Source organism: Hyperolius riggenbachi, chromosome 10, assembly GCF_040937935.1.
Source record: "Hyperolius riggenbachi isolate aHypRig1 chromosome 10, aHypRig1.pri, whole genome shotgun sequence".
NCBI classification, from domain to species: Eukaryota; Metazoa; Chordata; class Amphibia; order Anura; family Hyperoliidae; genus Hyperolius; species Hyperolius riggenbachi.
Window position 1 is genome coordinate 245,558,858 of NC_090655.1, and position 17,726 is coordinate 245,576,583.

The 17,726-nt window shown below is 51.8% G+C and overlaps 1 protein-coding gene across 2 annotated transcripts; it reads left to right on the top strand.

Moving 5' to 3' along the window:
• The first annotated feature begins 482 nt into the window (after window positions 1-482).
• Window positions 483-17,516, top strand: LOC137535100 (zinc finger protein 431-like). 2 transcript variants are annotated; one of them, XM_068256901.1, is made up of 3 exons: window positions 483-548; window positions 9,213-9,840; window positions 13,694-17,516. In XM_068256901.1, the coding sequence occupies exons 2-3, from the start codon at window positions 9,291-9,293 to the stop codon at window positions 15,244-15,246; spliced, it is 2,103 nt and encodes a 700-aa protein (XP_068113002.1). In that variant the 5' UTR covers window positions 483-548; window positions 9,213-9,290; the 3' UTR covers window positions 15,247-17,516. The 2 variants fall into 2 exon arrangements, with proteins under 2 accessions (XP_068113002.1, XP_068113001.1); XM_068256900.1 differs by having other exon boundaries at window positions 13,691-17,515.
• The last annotated feature ends 210 nt before the right edge of the window (window positions 17,517-17,726 follow it).

Sequence of the window (17,726 nt, forward strand, 5' to 3'; positions counted from 1 at the left end):
TATACCTGGCTACTTATACTGGGGGCACCCATGCCTGGCCTCCTATACTGGCTGCACCTCTACCTGGCTTCCTATACAGGGGCACCTATACCCCTGGCTACATACCTATACTGAGGGTGTTTGTTTTTTGCACCGTGGCTACAGCAGGCGGTGCACATTTTTGGGGGCCGTGCGATCATTCCAACTGGGGCGCGGGGGGGACTGCATCCTCACAAGTTCTCTCACAATCCTCACAAGCAAAAAGTCTGGAAATGCACTGGTTGGTCCTCATCAGTGCAGATCATAGAGTAACATGTCTCCATAAGTTTAATCCACACAATAAAGTGAAATATTGAGACAGGCAGCAGATCCGATACTGGCTGCCCACAAAAATACTACCTGCAAAAAGAATCATATTGGAAGCCGCAGTTCCAGTATTGTCCACAGGATGGAGCCGTAAATTCACATGTAACAGTAACACTGCATGAGTTCCAGAGTGGAACGCACAGGCTATAGCTGTTAGGACCGGAAGTAGGTAGAAGCCATTGCTGGGACTGGCGGTGAAGGAGGTAATAACATATTTTAATTTCTATCTAAAGCCAGTAATCGCCCAATGTCCCCTTCTGCATGACCTCACTGCCTGACCCAGGAAAATGTCTCCTGTATCTTCTATACACACCCTAATGTGATTTCCTTCCCAGGAGCCAATCTGCACACAGCAATGGGGGTTTCTATCATTATCGTTGGATATGGCAGGCATGGGACACTGTCCAGGCTGAGCAGCAGAGGATGGGGCAGGCATAGGACACTGTGCAGGCTGAGCAGCAGAGGGTATGGCAGGCATGGGACACTGTCCAGGCTGAGCAGCAGAGGATATGGCAGGCATGGAACACTGTCCAGGCTGAGCAGCAGAGGATGGGGCAGGCATGGGACACTGTCCAGGCTGAGTAGCAGATGATATGGCAGGCATGGGACACTGTCCAGGCTGAGCAGCAGAGGATATGGCAGGCATGGGGACACTGTCCAGGATGAGCAGCAGAGGATATGGCAGGCATGGGAAGTGTCCAGGCTGAGCAGCAGAGGATATGGCAGGCATGGGGCACTGTCCAGGCTGAGCAGCAGAGGATATGGCAGGCACGGGACACTGTCCAGGCTGAGCAGCAGAGGATATGGCAGGCATTGGGCACTGTCCAGGCTGAGCAGCAGAGGATATGGCAGGCATGGGGCACGGTCCAGGCTGAGCAGCAGAGGATATGGCAGGCATGGGACACTGTCCAGGCTGAGCAGCAGAGGATATGGCAGGCATGGGACACTGTCCAGGATGAGCAGCAGAGGATATGGCAGGCACGGGGCACTGTCCAGGCTGAGCAGCAGAGGATATGGCAGGCATGGGACACTGTCCAGGCTGAGCAGCAGAGGATATGGCAGGCATGGGACACTGTCCAGGCTGAGCAGCAGAGGATATGGCAGGCATGGGACACTGTCCAGGCTGAGCAGCAGAGGATATGGCAGGCATGGGGTACTCTCCAGGCTGAGCAGCAGAGGATATGGCAGGCATGGGGCACTGTCCAGGCTGAGCAGCAGAGGATGGGGCAGGCATGGGACACTGTCCAGGCTGAGTAGCAGATGATATGGCAGGCATGGGACACTGTCCAGGCTGAGCAGCAGAGGATATGGCAGGCATGGGGACACTGTCCAGGATGAGCAGCAGAGGATATGGCAGGCATAGGGCACTGTCCAGGCTGAGCAGCAAAGGATATGGCAGGCATGTGGCACTGTCCAGGCTGAGCAGCAGAGGATATGGCAGGCATGGGACACTGTCCAGGCTGAGCAGCAGAGGATATGGCAGGCATGGGGCACTGTCCAGGCTGAGCAGCAAAGGATATGGCAGGCATGGGACACTGTATAGGCTGAGCAGCAGAGGATATGGCAGGCATGGGACACTGTCCAGGCTGAGCAGCAGAGGATATGGCAGGCATGGGACACTGTCCAGGATGAGCAGCAGAGGATATGGCAGGCATGGGACACTGTCCAGCCTGAGCAGCAGAGGATATGGCAGGCATGGGGCACTCTCTAGGCTGAGCAGCAGAGGATATGGCAGGCATGGGGCACTGTCCAGGCTGAGCAGCAGAGGATGGGGCAGGCAGGGGACACTGTCCAGGCTAAGCAGCAGAGGATATGGCAGGCATGGGACACTGTCCAGGCTGAGTAGCAGAGGATAGGGCAGGCATGGGACACTGTCCAGGCTGAGCAGCAGAGGATATGGCAGGCATGGGGACACTGTCCAGGATGAGCAGCAAAGGGTATGGCAGGCATGGGGCACTGTCCAGGCTGAGCAGCAGAGGGTATGGCAGGCATTGGACACTGTCCAGGCTGAGCAGCAGAGGATGCGGCAGGCAGGGGACACTGTCCAGGCTGAGCAGCAGAGGATATGGCAGGCATGGAGCACCGTCCAGGCTGAGCAGCAGAGGATGCGGCAGGCAGGGGACACTGTCCAGGCTGAGCAGCAGAGGATATGGCAGGCATGGGGCACTGTCCAGGCTGAGTAGCAGAGGATAGGGCAGGCATGGGACACTGTCCAGGCTGAGCAGCAGAGGATATGGCAGGCATAAGGGCAACGGTCCAGGATGAGCAGCAAAGGGTATGGCAGGCATGGGGCACTGTCCAGGCTGAGCAGCAGAGGGTATGGCAGGCATTGGACACTGTCCAGGCTGAGCAGCAGAGGATGCGGCAGGCAGGGGACACTGTCCAGGCTGAGCAGCAGAGGATATGGCAGGCATGGGGCACCGTCCAGGCTGAGCAGCAGAGGATGCGGCAGGCAGGGGACACTGTCCAGGCTGAGCAGCAGAGGATATGGCAGGCATGGGGCACCGTCCAGGCTGAGCAGCAGAGGATATGGCAGGCATGGGACACTGTCCAGGCTGAGCAGCAGAGGATATGGCAGGCATGGGACACTGTCCAGGCTGAGCAGCAGAGGATATAGCAGGCATGGGACACTGTCCAGGATGAGCAGCAGAGGATATGGCATGCATGGGACACTGTCCAGGCTGAGCAGCAGAGGATATGGCAGGCTTGGGGCACTGTCCAGGCTGAGCAGCAGAGGATATGGCAGGCATGGGACACTGTCCAGGCTGAGCAGCAGAGGATATGGCAGGCATGGGGCACTCTCCAGGCTGAGCAGCAGAGGATATGGCAGGCATGGGGCACTGTCCAGGCTGAGCAGCAGAGGATGGGGCAGGCAGGGGACACTGTCCAGGCTAAGCAGCAGAGGATATGGCAGGCATGGGACACTGTCCAGGCTGAGTAGCAAAGGATAGGGCAGGCATGGGACACTGTCCAGGCTGAGCAGCAGAGGATATGGCAGGCATGGAGACACTGTCCAGGATGAGCAGCAAAGGGTATGGCAGGCATGGGGCACTGTCCAGGCTGAGCAGCAGAGGGTATGGCAGGCATTGGACACTGTCCAGGCTGAGCAGCAGAGGATGCGGCAGGCAGGGGACACTGTCCAGGCTGAGCAGCAGAGGATATGGCAGGCAGGGGGCACCGTCCAGGCTGAGCAGCAGAGGATATGGCAGGCTTGGGACACTGTCCAGGCTGAGCAGCAGAGGATATGGCAGGCATGGGACACTGTCCAGGCTGAGCAGCAGAGGATATGGCAGGGATGGGACACTGTCCAGGCTGAGCAGCAGAGGATATAGCAGGCAGGGGACACTGTCCAGGATGAGCAGCAGAGGATATGGCAGGCATGGGGCACTGTCCAGGCTGAGCAGCAGAGGATATGGCAGGCAGGGGGCACTGTCAAGGTTGAGCAGCAGAGGATATGGCAGGCATGGAACACTGTTCAGGCTGAGCAGCAGAGGATATGGCAGGCATGGGGCACTGTCCAGGCTGAGCAGCAGAGGATGGGGCAGGCACGGGACACTGTCCAGGCTTAGCAGCAGAGGATATGGCAGGCATGGGACACTGTCCAGGCTGAACAGCAGAGGATATGGCAGGCATGGGGCACTGTCCAGGCTGAGCAGCAGAGGATATGGCAGGCAGGAGACACTGTCCAGGCTGAGCAGCAGAGGATATGGCAGGCATGGGACACTGTCCAGGCTGAGCAGCAGAGGATATGGCAGGCATGGGGCACTCTCCAGGCTGAGCAGCAGAGGATATGGCAGGCATGGGGCACCGTCCAGGCTGAGCAGCAGAGGATGCGGCAGGCAGGGGACACTGTCCAGGCTGAGCAGCAGAGGATATGGCAGGCATGGGGCACCGTCCAGGCTGAGCAGCAGAGGATATGGCAGGCATGGGACACTGTCCAGGCTGAGCAGCAGAGGATATGGCAGGCATGGGACACTGTCCAGGCTGAGCAGCAGAGGATATAGCAGGCATGGGACACTGTCCAGGATGAGCAGCAGAGGATATGGCAGGCATGGGGCACTGTCCAGGCTGAGCAGCAGAGGATATGGCAGGCAGGGGGCACTGTCCAGGTTGAGCAGCAGAGGATATGGCAGGCATGGGACACTGTCCAGGCTGAGCAGCAGAGGATATGGCATGCATGGGACACTGTCCAGGCTGAGCAGCAGAGGATATGGCAGGCATGGGGCACTGTCCAGGCTGAGCAGCAGAGGATATGGCAGGCATGGGACACTGTCCAGGCTGAGCAGCAGAGGATATGGAAGGCATGGGGCACTCTCCAGGCTGAGCAGCAGAGGATATGGCAGGCATGGGGCACTGTCCAGGCTGAGCAGCAGAGGATGGGGCAGGCAGGGGACACTGTCCAGGCTAAGCAGCAGAGGATATGGCAGGCATGGGACACTGTCCAGGCTGAGTAGCAAAGGATAGGGCAGGCATGGGACACTGTCCAGGCTGAGCAGCAGAGGATATGGCAGGCATGGGGACACTGTCCAGGATGAGCAGCAAAGGGTATGGCAGGCATGGGGCACTGTCCAGGCTGAGCAGCAGAGGGTATGGCAGGCATTGGACACTGTCCAGGCTGAGCAGCAGAGGATGCGGCAGGCAGGGGACACTGTCCAGGCTGAGCAGCAGAGGATATGGCAGGCATGGGGCACCGTCCAGGCTGAGCAGCAGAGGATATGGCAGGCTTGGGACACTGTCCAGGCTGAGCAGCAGAGGATATGGCAGGCATGGGACACTGTCCAGGCTGAGCAGCAGAGGATATGGCAGGGATGGGACACTGTCCAGGCTGAGCAGCAGAGGATATAGCAGGCAGGGGACACTGTCCAGGATGAGCAGCAGAGGATATGGCAGGCATGGGGCACTGTCCAGGCTGAGCAGCAGAGGATATGGCAGGCAGGGGGCACTGTCAAGGTTGAGCAGCAGAGGATATGGCAGGCATGGAACACTGTTCAGGCTGAGCAGCAGAGGATATGGCAGGCATGGGGCACTGTCCAGGCTGAGCAGCAGAGGATGGGGCAGGCACGGGACACTGTCCAGGCTTAGCAGCAGAGGATATGGCAGGCATGGGACACTGTCCAGGCTGAACAGCAGAGGATATGGCAGGCATGGGGCACTGTCCAGGCTGAGCAGCAGAGGATATGGCAGGCAGGAGACACTGTCCAGGCTGAGCATCAGAGGATATGGCAGGCATGGGACACTGTCCAGGCTGAGCAGCAGAGGATATGGCAGGCATGGGGCACTCTCCAGGCTGAGCAGCAGAGGATATGGCAGGCATGGGGCACTGTCCAGGCTGAGCAGCAGAGGATATGGCAGGCATGGGACACTCTCCAGGCTAAGCAGCAGAGGCTACTGCAGGTATGGGAACACTGTCCAGGCTGAGCAGCAGAGGATATGGCAGGCATGGGGCACTGTCCAGGCTGAGCAGCAGAGGATATGGCAGGCATGGGACGCTGTCCAGGCTGAGCAGCAGAGGATATGGCAGGCAGGGGGCACTGTCCAGACTGAGCAGGCTGAGCAGCAGAGGATATGGCAGGCATGGGACACTGTCCAGGCTGAGCAGCAGAGGATATGGCAGGCATGGGGCACTGTCCAGGCTGAGCAGCAGAGGATATGGCAGGCATAGGACGCTGTCCAGGCTGAGCAGCAGAGGATATGGCAGGCATGGGGCACTCTCCAGGCTTAGCAGCAGAGGATATGGCAGGCATTGGGCATTGTCCAGACTGAGTAGCAGATGGTATGGCAGACATGGGGCGCTGTCCAGGCTGAGCAGCAGAGGATATGGCAGGCAGGGGACACTGTCCAGACTGAGTAGCAGATGGTATGGCAGGCATGGGGCACTGTCCAGACTGAGCAGCAGAGGATATGGCAGGCAGGGGGCACTGTCCAGGAATAGTAGCAGAGGATATGGCAGTCATGGGACACCGTCCAGCCTGAGCTGCAGAGGATATAGCAGGCAGGGGACACTGTCCAGGATGGGCAGCAGAGGATATGGCAGGCATGGGGCACTGTCCAGGCTGAGCAGCAGAGGATATGGCAGGCAGGGGGCACTGTCCAGGTTGAGCAGCAGAGGATATGGCAGGCATGGAACACTGTTCAGGCTGAGCAGCAGAGGATATGGCAGGCATGGGGCACTGTCCAGGCGTAGCAGCAGAGGATATGGCAGGCATGGGACACTGTCCAGGCTGAGCAGCAGAGGATATGGCAGGCATGGGGCACTGTCCAGGCTGAGCAGCAGAGGATATGGCAGGCATAGGACGCTGTCCAGGCTTAGCAGCAGAGGATATGGCAGGCATGGGGCACTCTCCAGGCTTAGCAGCAGAGGATATGGCAGGCATTGGCCATTGTCCAGACTGAGTAGCAGATGGTATGGCAGACATGGGGCACTGTCCAGGCTGAGCAGCAGAGGATATGGCAGGCAGGGGACACTGTCCAGACTGAGTAGCAGATGGTATGGCAGGCATGGGGCACTGTCCAGGCTGAGCAGCAGAGGATATGGCAGGCAGGGGACACTGTCCAGACTGAGCAGCAGAGGATATAGCAGGCAGGGGGCACTGTCCAGGAATAGTAGCAGAGGATATGGCAGGCATGGGACACCGTCCAGCCTGAGCTGCAGAGGATATAGCAGGCAGGGGACACTGTCCAGGATGAGCAGCAGAGGATATGGCAGGCATGGGGCACTGTCCAGGCAGAGCAGCAGAGGATATGGCAGGCAGGGGGCACTGTCCAGGTTGAGCAGCAGAGGATATGGCAGGCATGGAACACTGTCCAGGCTGAGCAGCAGAGGATATGGCAGGCATGGGACGCTGTCCAGGCTGAGCAGCAGAGGATATGACAGGCATGGGACGCTGTCCAGGCTGAGCAGCAGAGGATATTGCAGGCAGGGGACACTGTCCAGACTGAGCAGGCTGAGCAGCAGAGGATATGGCAGGCATGGGACACTGTCCAGGCTGAGCAGCAGAGGATATGGCAGGCATGGGGCACTGTCCAGGCTGAGCAGCAGAGGATATGGCAGGCATAGGACGCTGTCCAGGCTGAGCAGCAGAGGATATGGCAGGCATAGGGCACTGTCCAGGCTGAGCAGCAGAGGATATGGCAGGCATGGGGCACTCTTCAGACTTAGCAGCAGAGGATATGGCAGGCATTGGGCATTGTCCAGACTGAGTAGCAGATGGTATGGCAGACATGGGGCACTGTCCAGGCTGAGCAGCAGAGGATATGGCAGGCAGGGGACACTGTCCAGACTGAGTAGCAGATGGTATGGCAGGCATGGGGCACTGTCCAGGCTGAGCAGCAGAGGATATGGCAGGCAGGGGACACTGTTCAGACTGAGCAGCAGAGGATATAGCAGGCAGTGGGGACTTTCCAGGAGTAGTAGCAGAGGATATGGCAGGCATGGGACACCGTCCAGCCTGAGCTGCAGAGGATATAGCAGGCAGGGGACACTGTCCAGACTAAGCAGCAGAGGATATAGCAGGCAGGGGGCACTGTCCAGGAATAGTAGCAGAGGCTACTGCAGGCATGGGACACTGTCCAGGCTGAGCAGCAGAGGATATCGCAGGCATGGGGCACTGTCCAGGATGAGCAGCAGAGGATATAGCAGGCAGGGGACACTGTCCAGGATGAGCAGCAGAGGATATAGCAGGCATGGGACACTGTCCAGGCTGAGCAGCAGAGGATATAGCAGGCATGGGGCACTGTCCAGGATGAGCAGCAGAGGATATAGCAGGCAGGGGACACTGTCCAGGATGAGCAGCAGAGGATATCGCAGGCATGGGGCACTGTCCAGGCTGAGCAGCAGAGGATATGGCAGACATGGGACACTGTCCAGGCTGAGCAGCAGAGGATATGGCAGGCATGGGACACTGTTCAGGATGAGCAGCAGAGGATATAGCAGGCATGGGACACTGTCCAGGCTGAGCAGCAGAGCATATGGCAGGCATGGGGCACTGTCCAGGCTGAGCAGTAGAGGATATAGCAGGCATGGGGCACTGTCCAGGCTGAGCAGCAGTGGATATTGCAGGCTGGAATGCATGGTTTAATGGCGGAGGATCAGTAGGGCAATCACCGGGCTACAGGCAGGCTGAAGCTGCAGCTGGAGATGCGGTTCATGCTGGGTACAGCAGCAAAAACATGGTGCTTCTTCCCCCCCTTCCCCAGGCAGTGAATGCAGAGTTGTGCAGCAGGTCCACGCTCCTCCTTTCTCTGAGGAGCAAATGAGTGCCTCCTTCATTCATTTTATGGTTTCTCTGAGGAGGTTAGAGAGAGGAGGGTCGTGGACCCGGCTGCCTCTAAGAAAGCTCGGCTGCACAACTGCATACACAGCACAGGAAGGGGTGAGGAGGAGAGCCCAGGAAAAACAGGCGCTCACCAAAACCTGGGAAGAACACTGGTTATATACTCACCTAGGTAGTGGGAAGCCACAGGATGGTCCAGAGGCTTCCCCAATCCTCCCTGAGCCTATTGCTGCTGCCTGGGCCCCTCTTCCTCTCCATGGGTGTGCTGCTGTCCAAGCAAGAGAGCTGCCATACTGTGCATGTGTGAGTAATGTCCATAGATTCCTGGCTTTGCTCTACTGGGCATGTGTGTACTGTATTCAAGCTTCCATAGTACGGCCTTAGTCATACTTGCGTGGGGTTGTGAGAGCATTTTCAAAATCTTTTGTCAGAAATGCTCAGAGGGACCCCAGCTGGAATGGAGGGCTGGATGAGGATCAGGAAGCCTCTGGACTATCCACAGGCTTCCCACTACTGATGTAAGTATCTATTTTATTTCACTTCAGATACACTAAAGATGTAATTCTCTGTTTTTTTGTTTTTTTTTGTCTTTAGCATGAAGAACAGATCGATGTACAACTTGAGGTTAAAGACGAAGAAGAAAAGACGTATGTGAGGACTGATCAGCAGTCTATGGAGGAGGGTGATATGATGAGGACAATTAAAGAGGAACAAGAGACATATGTGAGGAGTGATCAGCAGTCTATGGACGAAGGTGACATGATGAGGACAATTAAAGAGGAAGAAAAAGAGACAAATGTGAGGAGTGATCAGCAGTCTATGGAGGAGGGTGACATGATGAGGACAATTAAAGAGGAAGAAAAAGAGACATATGTGAGGAGTGATCAGCAGTCTATGGAGGAGGGTGACATGATGAGAACAAGTAAAGAGGAAGAAGAAGAGACATATGTGAGGAGTGATCGGCAGTCTATGAAAGAAGGTGACATGATGAGGACATATGTGAAGAGTGATCAGCAGTCTATGGAGGAAGGTGACATGATGAGGACAATGAAAGAGGAACAAGAGACACATGTGAGGAGTGATCATCAGTCTATGGAGGAGGGTGACATGATGAGGACAAGTAAAGAAGAAGAAGAGACGTATGTGAGGAGTGATCAGCAGACTATGGAGGAGGGTGACGTGAATATCAAAGAAGAAAGATCATCTGTGGATATCTGCACAGGTAAGTAATAAATGCCATATGCAGATCTTCACATGAGAGAGTGCTCTGTAAGGATATTCCTCTCATTGTCCTTTTTACTATACAGACAAACCTATGACCGGAGTCCTCATGCACAATCTGGACTCCACCACCTCACTGCTCACAACTCACCACAACAAGTGTCTTCCCTCTACCAAGCATGCACTGCTCTCATGAGATCGCCCCATTAAATGTCTGCTCCCGTGCAGTGAGTGTAATTACATTTTAGCAGCCTCAATATAATATCATGTTTCCAACAAATGAGGAGATACTCTACAGTACATGAAAAGCCCATCTCCATTCCTCAGTATAACATCATAGCACCAACACATGAGGGGGAGATACTGTACACCATATGAAAGGCCCATCTCCATTCCTCAGTATAACATCATAGTGCCAACAAATGAGGAGGAGATACTGTACACCATATGAAAGGCCCATCTCCATTCCTCAGTATAACATCATAGTGCCAACAAATGAGGAGGGGATACTGTACACCATATGAAAGGCCCATCTCCATTCCTCAGTATAACATCATAGTACCAACAAATGAGGAGAAGATAATGTACACCATATGAAAGGCCCATCTCCATTCCTCAGTATGACATCATATCACCAACAAATGAGGAGTAGATACTGTACACCATATGAAAGGCCCATCTCCATTCCTCAGTATAACATCATAGTACCAACAAATGAGGAGATACTGTACACCATATGAAAGGCCCATCTCCATTCCTCAGTATAACATCACAGTACCAACAAATGAGGAGGAGATGCTGTACACCATATGAAAGGACCATCTCCATTCCTCAGTATAACATCATAGTACCAACAAATGAGGAGGAGATACTGTACACCATATGAAAGGCACATCTCCATTCCTCAGTATAACATCATAGTACCAACAAATGAGGAGGAGATACTGTACACCATATGAAAGGCCGATCTCCATTCCTCAGTATAACATCATAGTACCAACAAATGGGGAGATGCTGTACACCATATGAAAGGCCCATCTCCATTCCTCAGTATAACATCATAGTACCAACAAATGGGGAGGAACTGTACACCATATGAAAGGCCCATCTCCATTCCTCAGTATAACATCATAGTACCAACAAATGGGGAGATGCTGTACACCATATGAAAGGCCCATCTCCATTCCTCAGTATAACATCATAGTACCAACAAATGGGGAGGAACTGTACACCATATGAAAGGCCCATCTCCATTCCTCAGTATAACATCATAGTACCAACAAATGAGGAGGAGATACTGTACACCATATGAAAGGCCCATCTCCATTCCTCAGTATAACATCACAGTACCAACAAATGAGGAGGAGATACTGTACACCATATGAAAGGCTCATCTCCATTCCTCAGTATAACATTATACCACCAACAAATGAGGAGGAGATACTGTACACCATATGAAATGCCCATCTCCATTCCTCAGTATAATATCAGTACCAGCAAATGAGGAGGATAGTGTTTCATATTATTTTTATTATTTACTCTCAGCACTGTGTAGAGCTAATATAGTCTTTTCACTTAAAGGACACATCCGAGCTGATAAAAAAACAATTACTTACGCGTGGCTTCCACCAGCCCCTAGCAGCTGGTATGTCCTTCACCCGCAGCTCTGCTTACATCCGCTGGCCCGAGGTCCGCTCCGGTGCAGATAACGATGTGTTGCGCCTGCACGACAGCCTCTCTCAGTCGTGCTGACGCCTGCAGTTTCCTGCACAGGTGCAGAACTACTGCGCCTGCAAAGTACACTCCAGACTCCGTCAACGCGACCCAGAGGGGCTCTCATGCAAGTGCAGTAGGTGCCAACCTGGCGAGGTCGACATCTGTACCAGAGGGGCCTGGGAGCCACCGGAGCTGTGGCAAGGGCACAGGACGGCTACCAGGGGCTGGAGGAAGCCCCGGGAAAGTCTTTTTTTTATTAGCTCGGAACTTCCCTTTAACTATCCTTCAGAGGGGCTCACAATCTAATCCCCACCATAGTCATAGTGTGTCATAGTCTAGGGCCAATTGAGGGGAAACCAATTAACGTATCTGTATGTTTTTGGGATGTGGGAAGAAACAGGAATGCCCTCACAAAATACCCACGCAGTCACAGTGAGAACATACAATACCCATTCAGATAGTGCCCTGAGATTTGAACCAGAGACCCAGCACTGTGAGACCCATCCATTTCATGGTTAGTATTAGTATTTGTTAATTATACACATGTGATGTGTCACAGAGATCTGAGCGTTTGGCGTGATGTGTCACGACTTCAAAAAGGTTGGTAACCACTGTGTACGAGACCACAGGCAGGGGGGGGGGGGGGGGGGGGGGGCTCTAAATACAGGGTGGCACTATGCAAATCTGGGACAGAAGAGAGTCACATTCAGGGCTGGCCTTTACCCTGGGTGCAGAGACATTTAACCCCGCCCCCAAACTGTTGATAAGCTCTGCCCCAACCATGAAGCTCCACCCCCACAGTCATGTGCTGCGATTCTTCAGCTCAGCATGGCAGCAAAGGGAGAGGATGGAGATGCTGCTCCACGTTTAGCTCCGCCCAGACAGACAAGAAGAGGGATTTGAGAGGTAATTTATTCTCTCACTGTCACCTCACTGCCCTGAATGATGCAGCCCTGGTTCTCTGTACCCCTAGAAACCCCTCCCTCTTCCCAGCCACCCCCCAGTAACTCCACCCCCCACCTTCAGTAACCCCTCCCCCCATCCCCCAAAGCAATAGGTGATTAGTGCCTATTTCATAGCGAGCACTGGGGCTACCCGCTTTTTGTAGCCACAGTTTGTATAGTAAATACTCCCCAATACCACATTTTTCGGGCCCACTACACCCGGCTACTCTTTCATACTACCTGGCTAGAAAAAAATTCTAGGTGGAACACTGCTATACGTATGTGGTATTAATGGTATTTGGGTGAGGTCTGGTGTTTGGAATAAACAGAGTTCTCTGCTCTCCCATCTAAAGGGAGTAACTCTGGTAGGACACTTGGTGGTTGCACTTAGCCTCTGAGATTCTAAGGATGAGAGAGGCCAGGAGCCCAATGGTACAGTATAATCTGTATAGGGTGGTATGTAAAATCAAGATACTCACAAGTGTAGGTTGCAAAAACTTGCATTGCTTTCAAAAAATAACTGTTCCTGCTCGGTATCCCAGCTCTGCTATGCATGTACTGGCCAGTCGCACTCCTTTGGTTGTTTGTAAATGCAAAGTTTACAATGCTGGACCCCGAAGGGTATGGACTTTTCTAAAAGACTGTTGGAGGCACCCTGGATATCTATAATATACAGCTATGTTTATTTAGGTAGGAGTAGATAAATCTTACCTCCTTCGATGACAAACAACATAAGGTAGAAATAACGTTCATTCATGCATATAAGACAATGTGTTTCATGGGTGCTGGCCTGCTTCCTCAGGTTAATACAAAGTGCCTATAATAGAAACATATAGCCATATGTTCTACATGATCACAGATTGTAATTTTAAATATGCCGCATTATTTATAAAATCAATGTTTGGTTTAAAATCTTAAAAAGCCTAAATAAACATAGCTGTATATTATGCAGTAGATATCCAGGGCGCTTTCAACAGTGTTTTCTAGAATATACATCTGAAGGGAAACTCCAGACTCTGGCCTGGTGTGTGTAAGTTAGAGGGGAACTCTGTCAGGTATGCATGTCAGCCATGACAGAGGGAGTCATTACTTATGTGCAGTTTTAGCCGGGGCCAATCACATCTTTGCTTGTGGATATGTAGCGAGGCCTCTGACATCAGCAGGTAACATGTACTTTCACTCTTCTCCCAGCAGGTGGAGACAATACTGGGAACAGGTCAGAGGGACACCTTCTTGTACCTCCTCCTTGTAATGTAGAAGATAATGGCGTCACACAGATACCTCCAGGAATTTCCACCATTCCCTCCAATCATCAGGAAGCTTCTGGAGGGTCACATCCTGTTACCCCAAATATCCATCCAGGTGTGCACACTGCTGGCAGAGCGAATGATTGGGGTCATTCTCAGGAATCTTCCAGTACAGCAGCTACTGTAACAGGTGAAAGCAACAAGAGACATTCATGTCTGGTTTGTGATAAATATTTTACATCTTATCGGGACTTTGTTACGCATCAAAGAAGTCACAAAGGTCTGCAGCCTTTTTCATGTTCAGAGTGTGGGAAACATTTCCCATTTTATTCACACCTTCAGAAGCATCAGAGAACACACACAGGAGAGCATCTCTGTCCATGTTCAGAGTGTGGTAAAAAATTCCCTTCTATTACGCACCTTCAGATTCATCAGAGAACACACACAGGAGAGCGTCCTTATTCATGTTCAGAGTGTGGGAAAAAGTTTACTTCTCAAGCAAGCTGTCAGAGGCACCAGAGAACACACACAGGAGAGCGGCCATATTCATGTCCAGAGTGTGGGAAAAAGTTTACTCAATCCTCAAACCTTCAGAGTCACCAGAGAACTCATAGAGGAGAGAGTCCTTATTCATGTTCAGAGTGTGGGAAAACATTATCTTGTATTTTGCACCTACAGATTCATCAGAGGAAACACACAGGAGAGCGTCCCTATTCATGTTCAGAGTGTGGGAAAAAGTTTACTTCTCAAGTAAGCTGTCAGAGGCACCAGAAAACACACACAGGAGAGCGGCCATATTCATGTCCAGAGTGTGGGAAAAAGTTTACTGCTCGCTCAAGCCTTTGGATGCACCAGAAAAAACATACAGCAGAGTGTCTTTATTCATGCTCAGAGTGTAACAAAAAATTCCCTTCTATTTCGCACCTTAAGATTCACCAGAGAACACACACAGAAGAGTGTCTTTATTCATGTTCAGAGTGTGGGAAAAGACTCAGTAGCAATTCAAGCCTTCAGAAACACCTGAGAATACACACAGGAGAGCGTCTTTTTTCATGTTCAGAGTGTGGGAAAAGATTCAGTAATAGATCATACCTTCAGAGTCACCTAAGAACACACACAAGAGAATACCCTTTTTTATGCCTAGAGTGTGGGAAACAATTCCCTTCTAACTCACACCTTCAGATTCACCAGAGAACACACACAGGGGAGCGGCCTTATTCTTGTTCAGTGTGTGGGAAAAAGTATACTGCTCACGCAAGCCTCCAGTATCACGAGAGAACACACACAGGAGAGCGGCCATATTCCTGTTCAGAATGTGGGAAAAAGTTTACTGGTCACTCAAGCCTTCAGACTCACCAGAGAACACACACAGGAGAGCGTCCTTATTCATGTTCAGACTGTGGGAAAAGGTTTACCGTTCACTCAAGCCTTCATAAGCACCAGAGAATTCACACAGGGGAGCGTCTTTATTCATGTTCAGGAAGCGGAAAACAGTCATAAGACTTACTAGAGAACACACCCAGGAAAGGGTCAGCATTATTTTTCATGTTCAGAACATGGTAACAATATTAACTTCTAATTCACACCGGAGAACACACAGGAGAGCGTCGTTATTCATGTTTAGAGTGTGGGGAAAATTCAATTGTACATCACAGATTAATATAGAATCCATATATGAGTTTGTCCTTGAGGTTAGTGGAGTGTTGAGATAGGAAGTTTTAGTTTTATTGCAAAAATAAAAAATACACTCATTCACAAATATATAGTGGCATTTCTAATAAAAGTGTAATGTTATAGCATGCCAAGTCCCCAAGTGCATGACTTCTCCACTCCCCCCCATTACAATGGGGCCAGTATCTTTGCTTTGGTAATCAGTTCAACCAGTAATCAGTGTACCACTCTCCCTCCAGAGTGGGTAGTATCATCATTTACCCCCCCCACCCCCCCACTAAGGATGCCTTCCTCACTCTCTCGCCCCTCATATGTATATATACAGAGCTGTCGCAGCAACACGCTCATACCTATTTCATTGCCGGCACTGGGACGTTCTCTTTAGTGCAGCTCGGTTGGTTCCTGATGCATGTCTCGTGACATTCAGAGTCAACATTGGGATGCTGGTGCATGCTGACCAAGACGCACTGAGGAGGAGGCAAAGGTCCTAGTGCCTGGTGGTGGAATAGTTATGTTTGTTTCTCTGGCTGCTCTGCATATACAGTATGCACAGAATAACACACAGAATAACAGGGGGTCCAGCATAGAAACAGCATCCCAGCCCCCACACACAGAATAACAGGGGGACCAGCATAGAAACAGCATCCCAGCCCCCACACACAGAATAACAGGGGGACCAGCATAGAAACAGCCTCCCAGCCCCCCCACACAGAATAACAGGGAGGCCAGCATAGAAACATCCTCCCAGCCCCCACACACAGAATAACAGGGGGTCCAGCATAGAAACAGCCTCCCAGCCCCCACACACAGAATAACAGGGGGTGCAGCATAGAAACAGCCTCCCAGCCCCCACACACAGAATAACAGGGAGTCCAGCATGGAAGCCTCCCAGCCCCCACACACAGAATAACAGGGAGTCCAGCATAGAAACAGCCTCCCAGCCCCCACACACAGAATAACAGGGGGTCCAGCATAGAAACAGCCTCCCAGCCCCCACACACAGAATAACAGGTGGTCCAGCATAGAAACAGCCTCCCAGCCCCCACACACAGAATAACAGGGGGTCCAGCATAGAAACAGCCTCCCAGCCCCCACACACAGAATAACAGGGGGTCCAGCATAGAAACAGCCTCCCAGCCCCCACACACAGAATAACAGGGGGTCCAGTATAGAGACAGACTCCCAGCCCCCACACACAGAATAACAGGGGTCCAGCATAGACACAGAATCCCAGCCCCCACACACAGAATAACAGGGAGTCCAGCATAGAAACAGCCTCCCAGCTCCCACACACAGAATAACGGGGCCCAGCATACAAACAGCCTCCATGAATGACTCACAAATAGTCCTCCAGCCCCTAAACACAAAATGTTTTCCACTGCTTCTGTAGTGTTTCGATACCCCTCTCAATATTGTCCTTTTGCATCCCTTATCTTCCCTGTGCAGATCTTAACAGTTCTTCAGTGCACACCTTGGGGTTGATTCATTATTATCCATTATTTTGAAAGAGCGCCCGTAAGTTGCCAGCACATGCTAGGCTGCACTACCGCGCGTAGCATGCACATAACTCGAGCTCCTTATGCAGCTTAATGAAACAACCCCATTGAGTAAGGGAGTGCAGGCTACTCATGAGTCACTCTAGTCTTCAGACAATAGGAGTGACATTTTAGTGTCTTCGAATTTGAAGTGTATTGCAGTATTAGTTTGTTCATTTGGGACATTTTAACCACAGTCAAGTATTAGTACAGTAACTCTGTAAGGCTGACAATGACCAGAGAGCTTCAGAGATGAGGCAGGAAAACCACTGAAGGTTTTAGTAATTTGCTGTTACATTCCTCCCTGTGGGGGTCTTACAGCAGCAGAAATTAGGAGCTTGTCACAGGGCTGGGGTCAGTATTGAAGTATATTTATTTAGCAAGATGGGCTTTAGGCAGGAGCGTCTTGCTGTACCTTGTATGTGAGGAGCTTCATCAGATCTAATGTCGTCAGTGTACAGTGCAGGTTATTCCTTATTTCCTGCAAAGGTTGTGTTTCCCTCGTTGTTCTCTTTTCTCCATACTGTAAGCTTTATTATGTTAGTATTTGTATTATATTGCTTTGTTGTGCTTAGAAATGAAAAAGATGAAAAAAAAATGTATTAAAAAAAATGCACAAAACCAGATCTGTGTTGTACTTTTGCACTTGAATGTTGTCATTGATTTGTGTGATGGATCCGCCCCCAGCCACGCCCTGCACAGACATGTCCAATAAGGATGGTGAATGAGATGCAAATACTTCCAAAATTATGAAAATTTTTATGCAAATATATG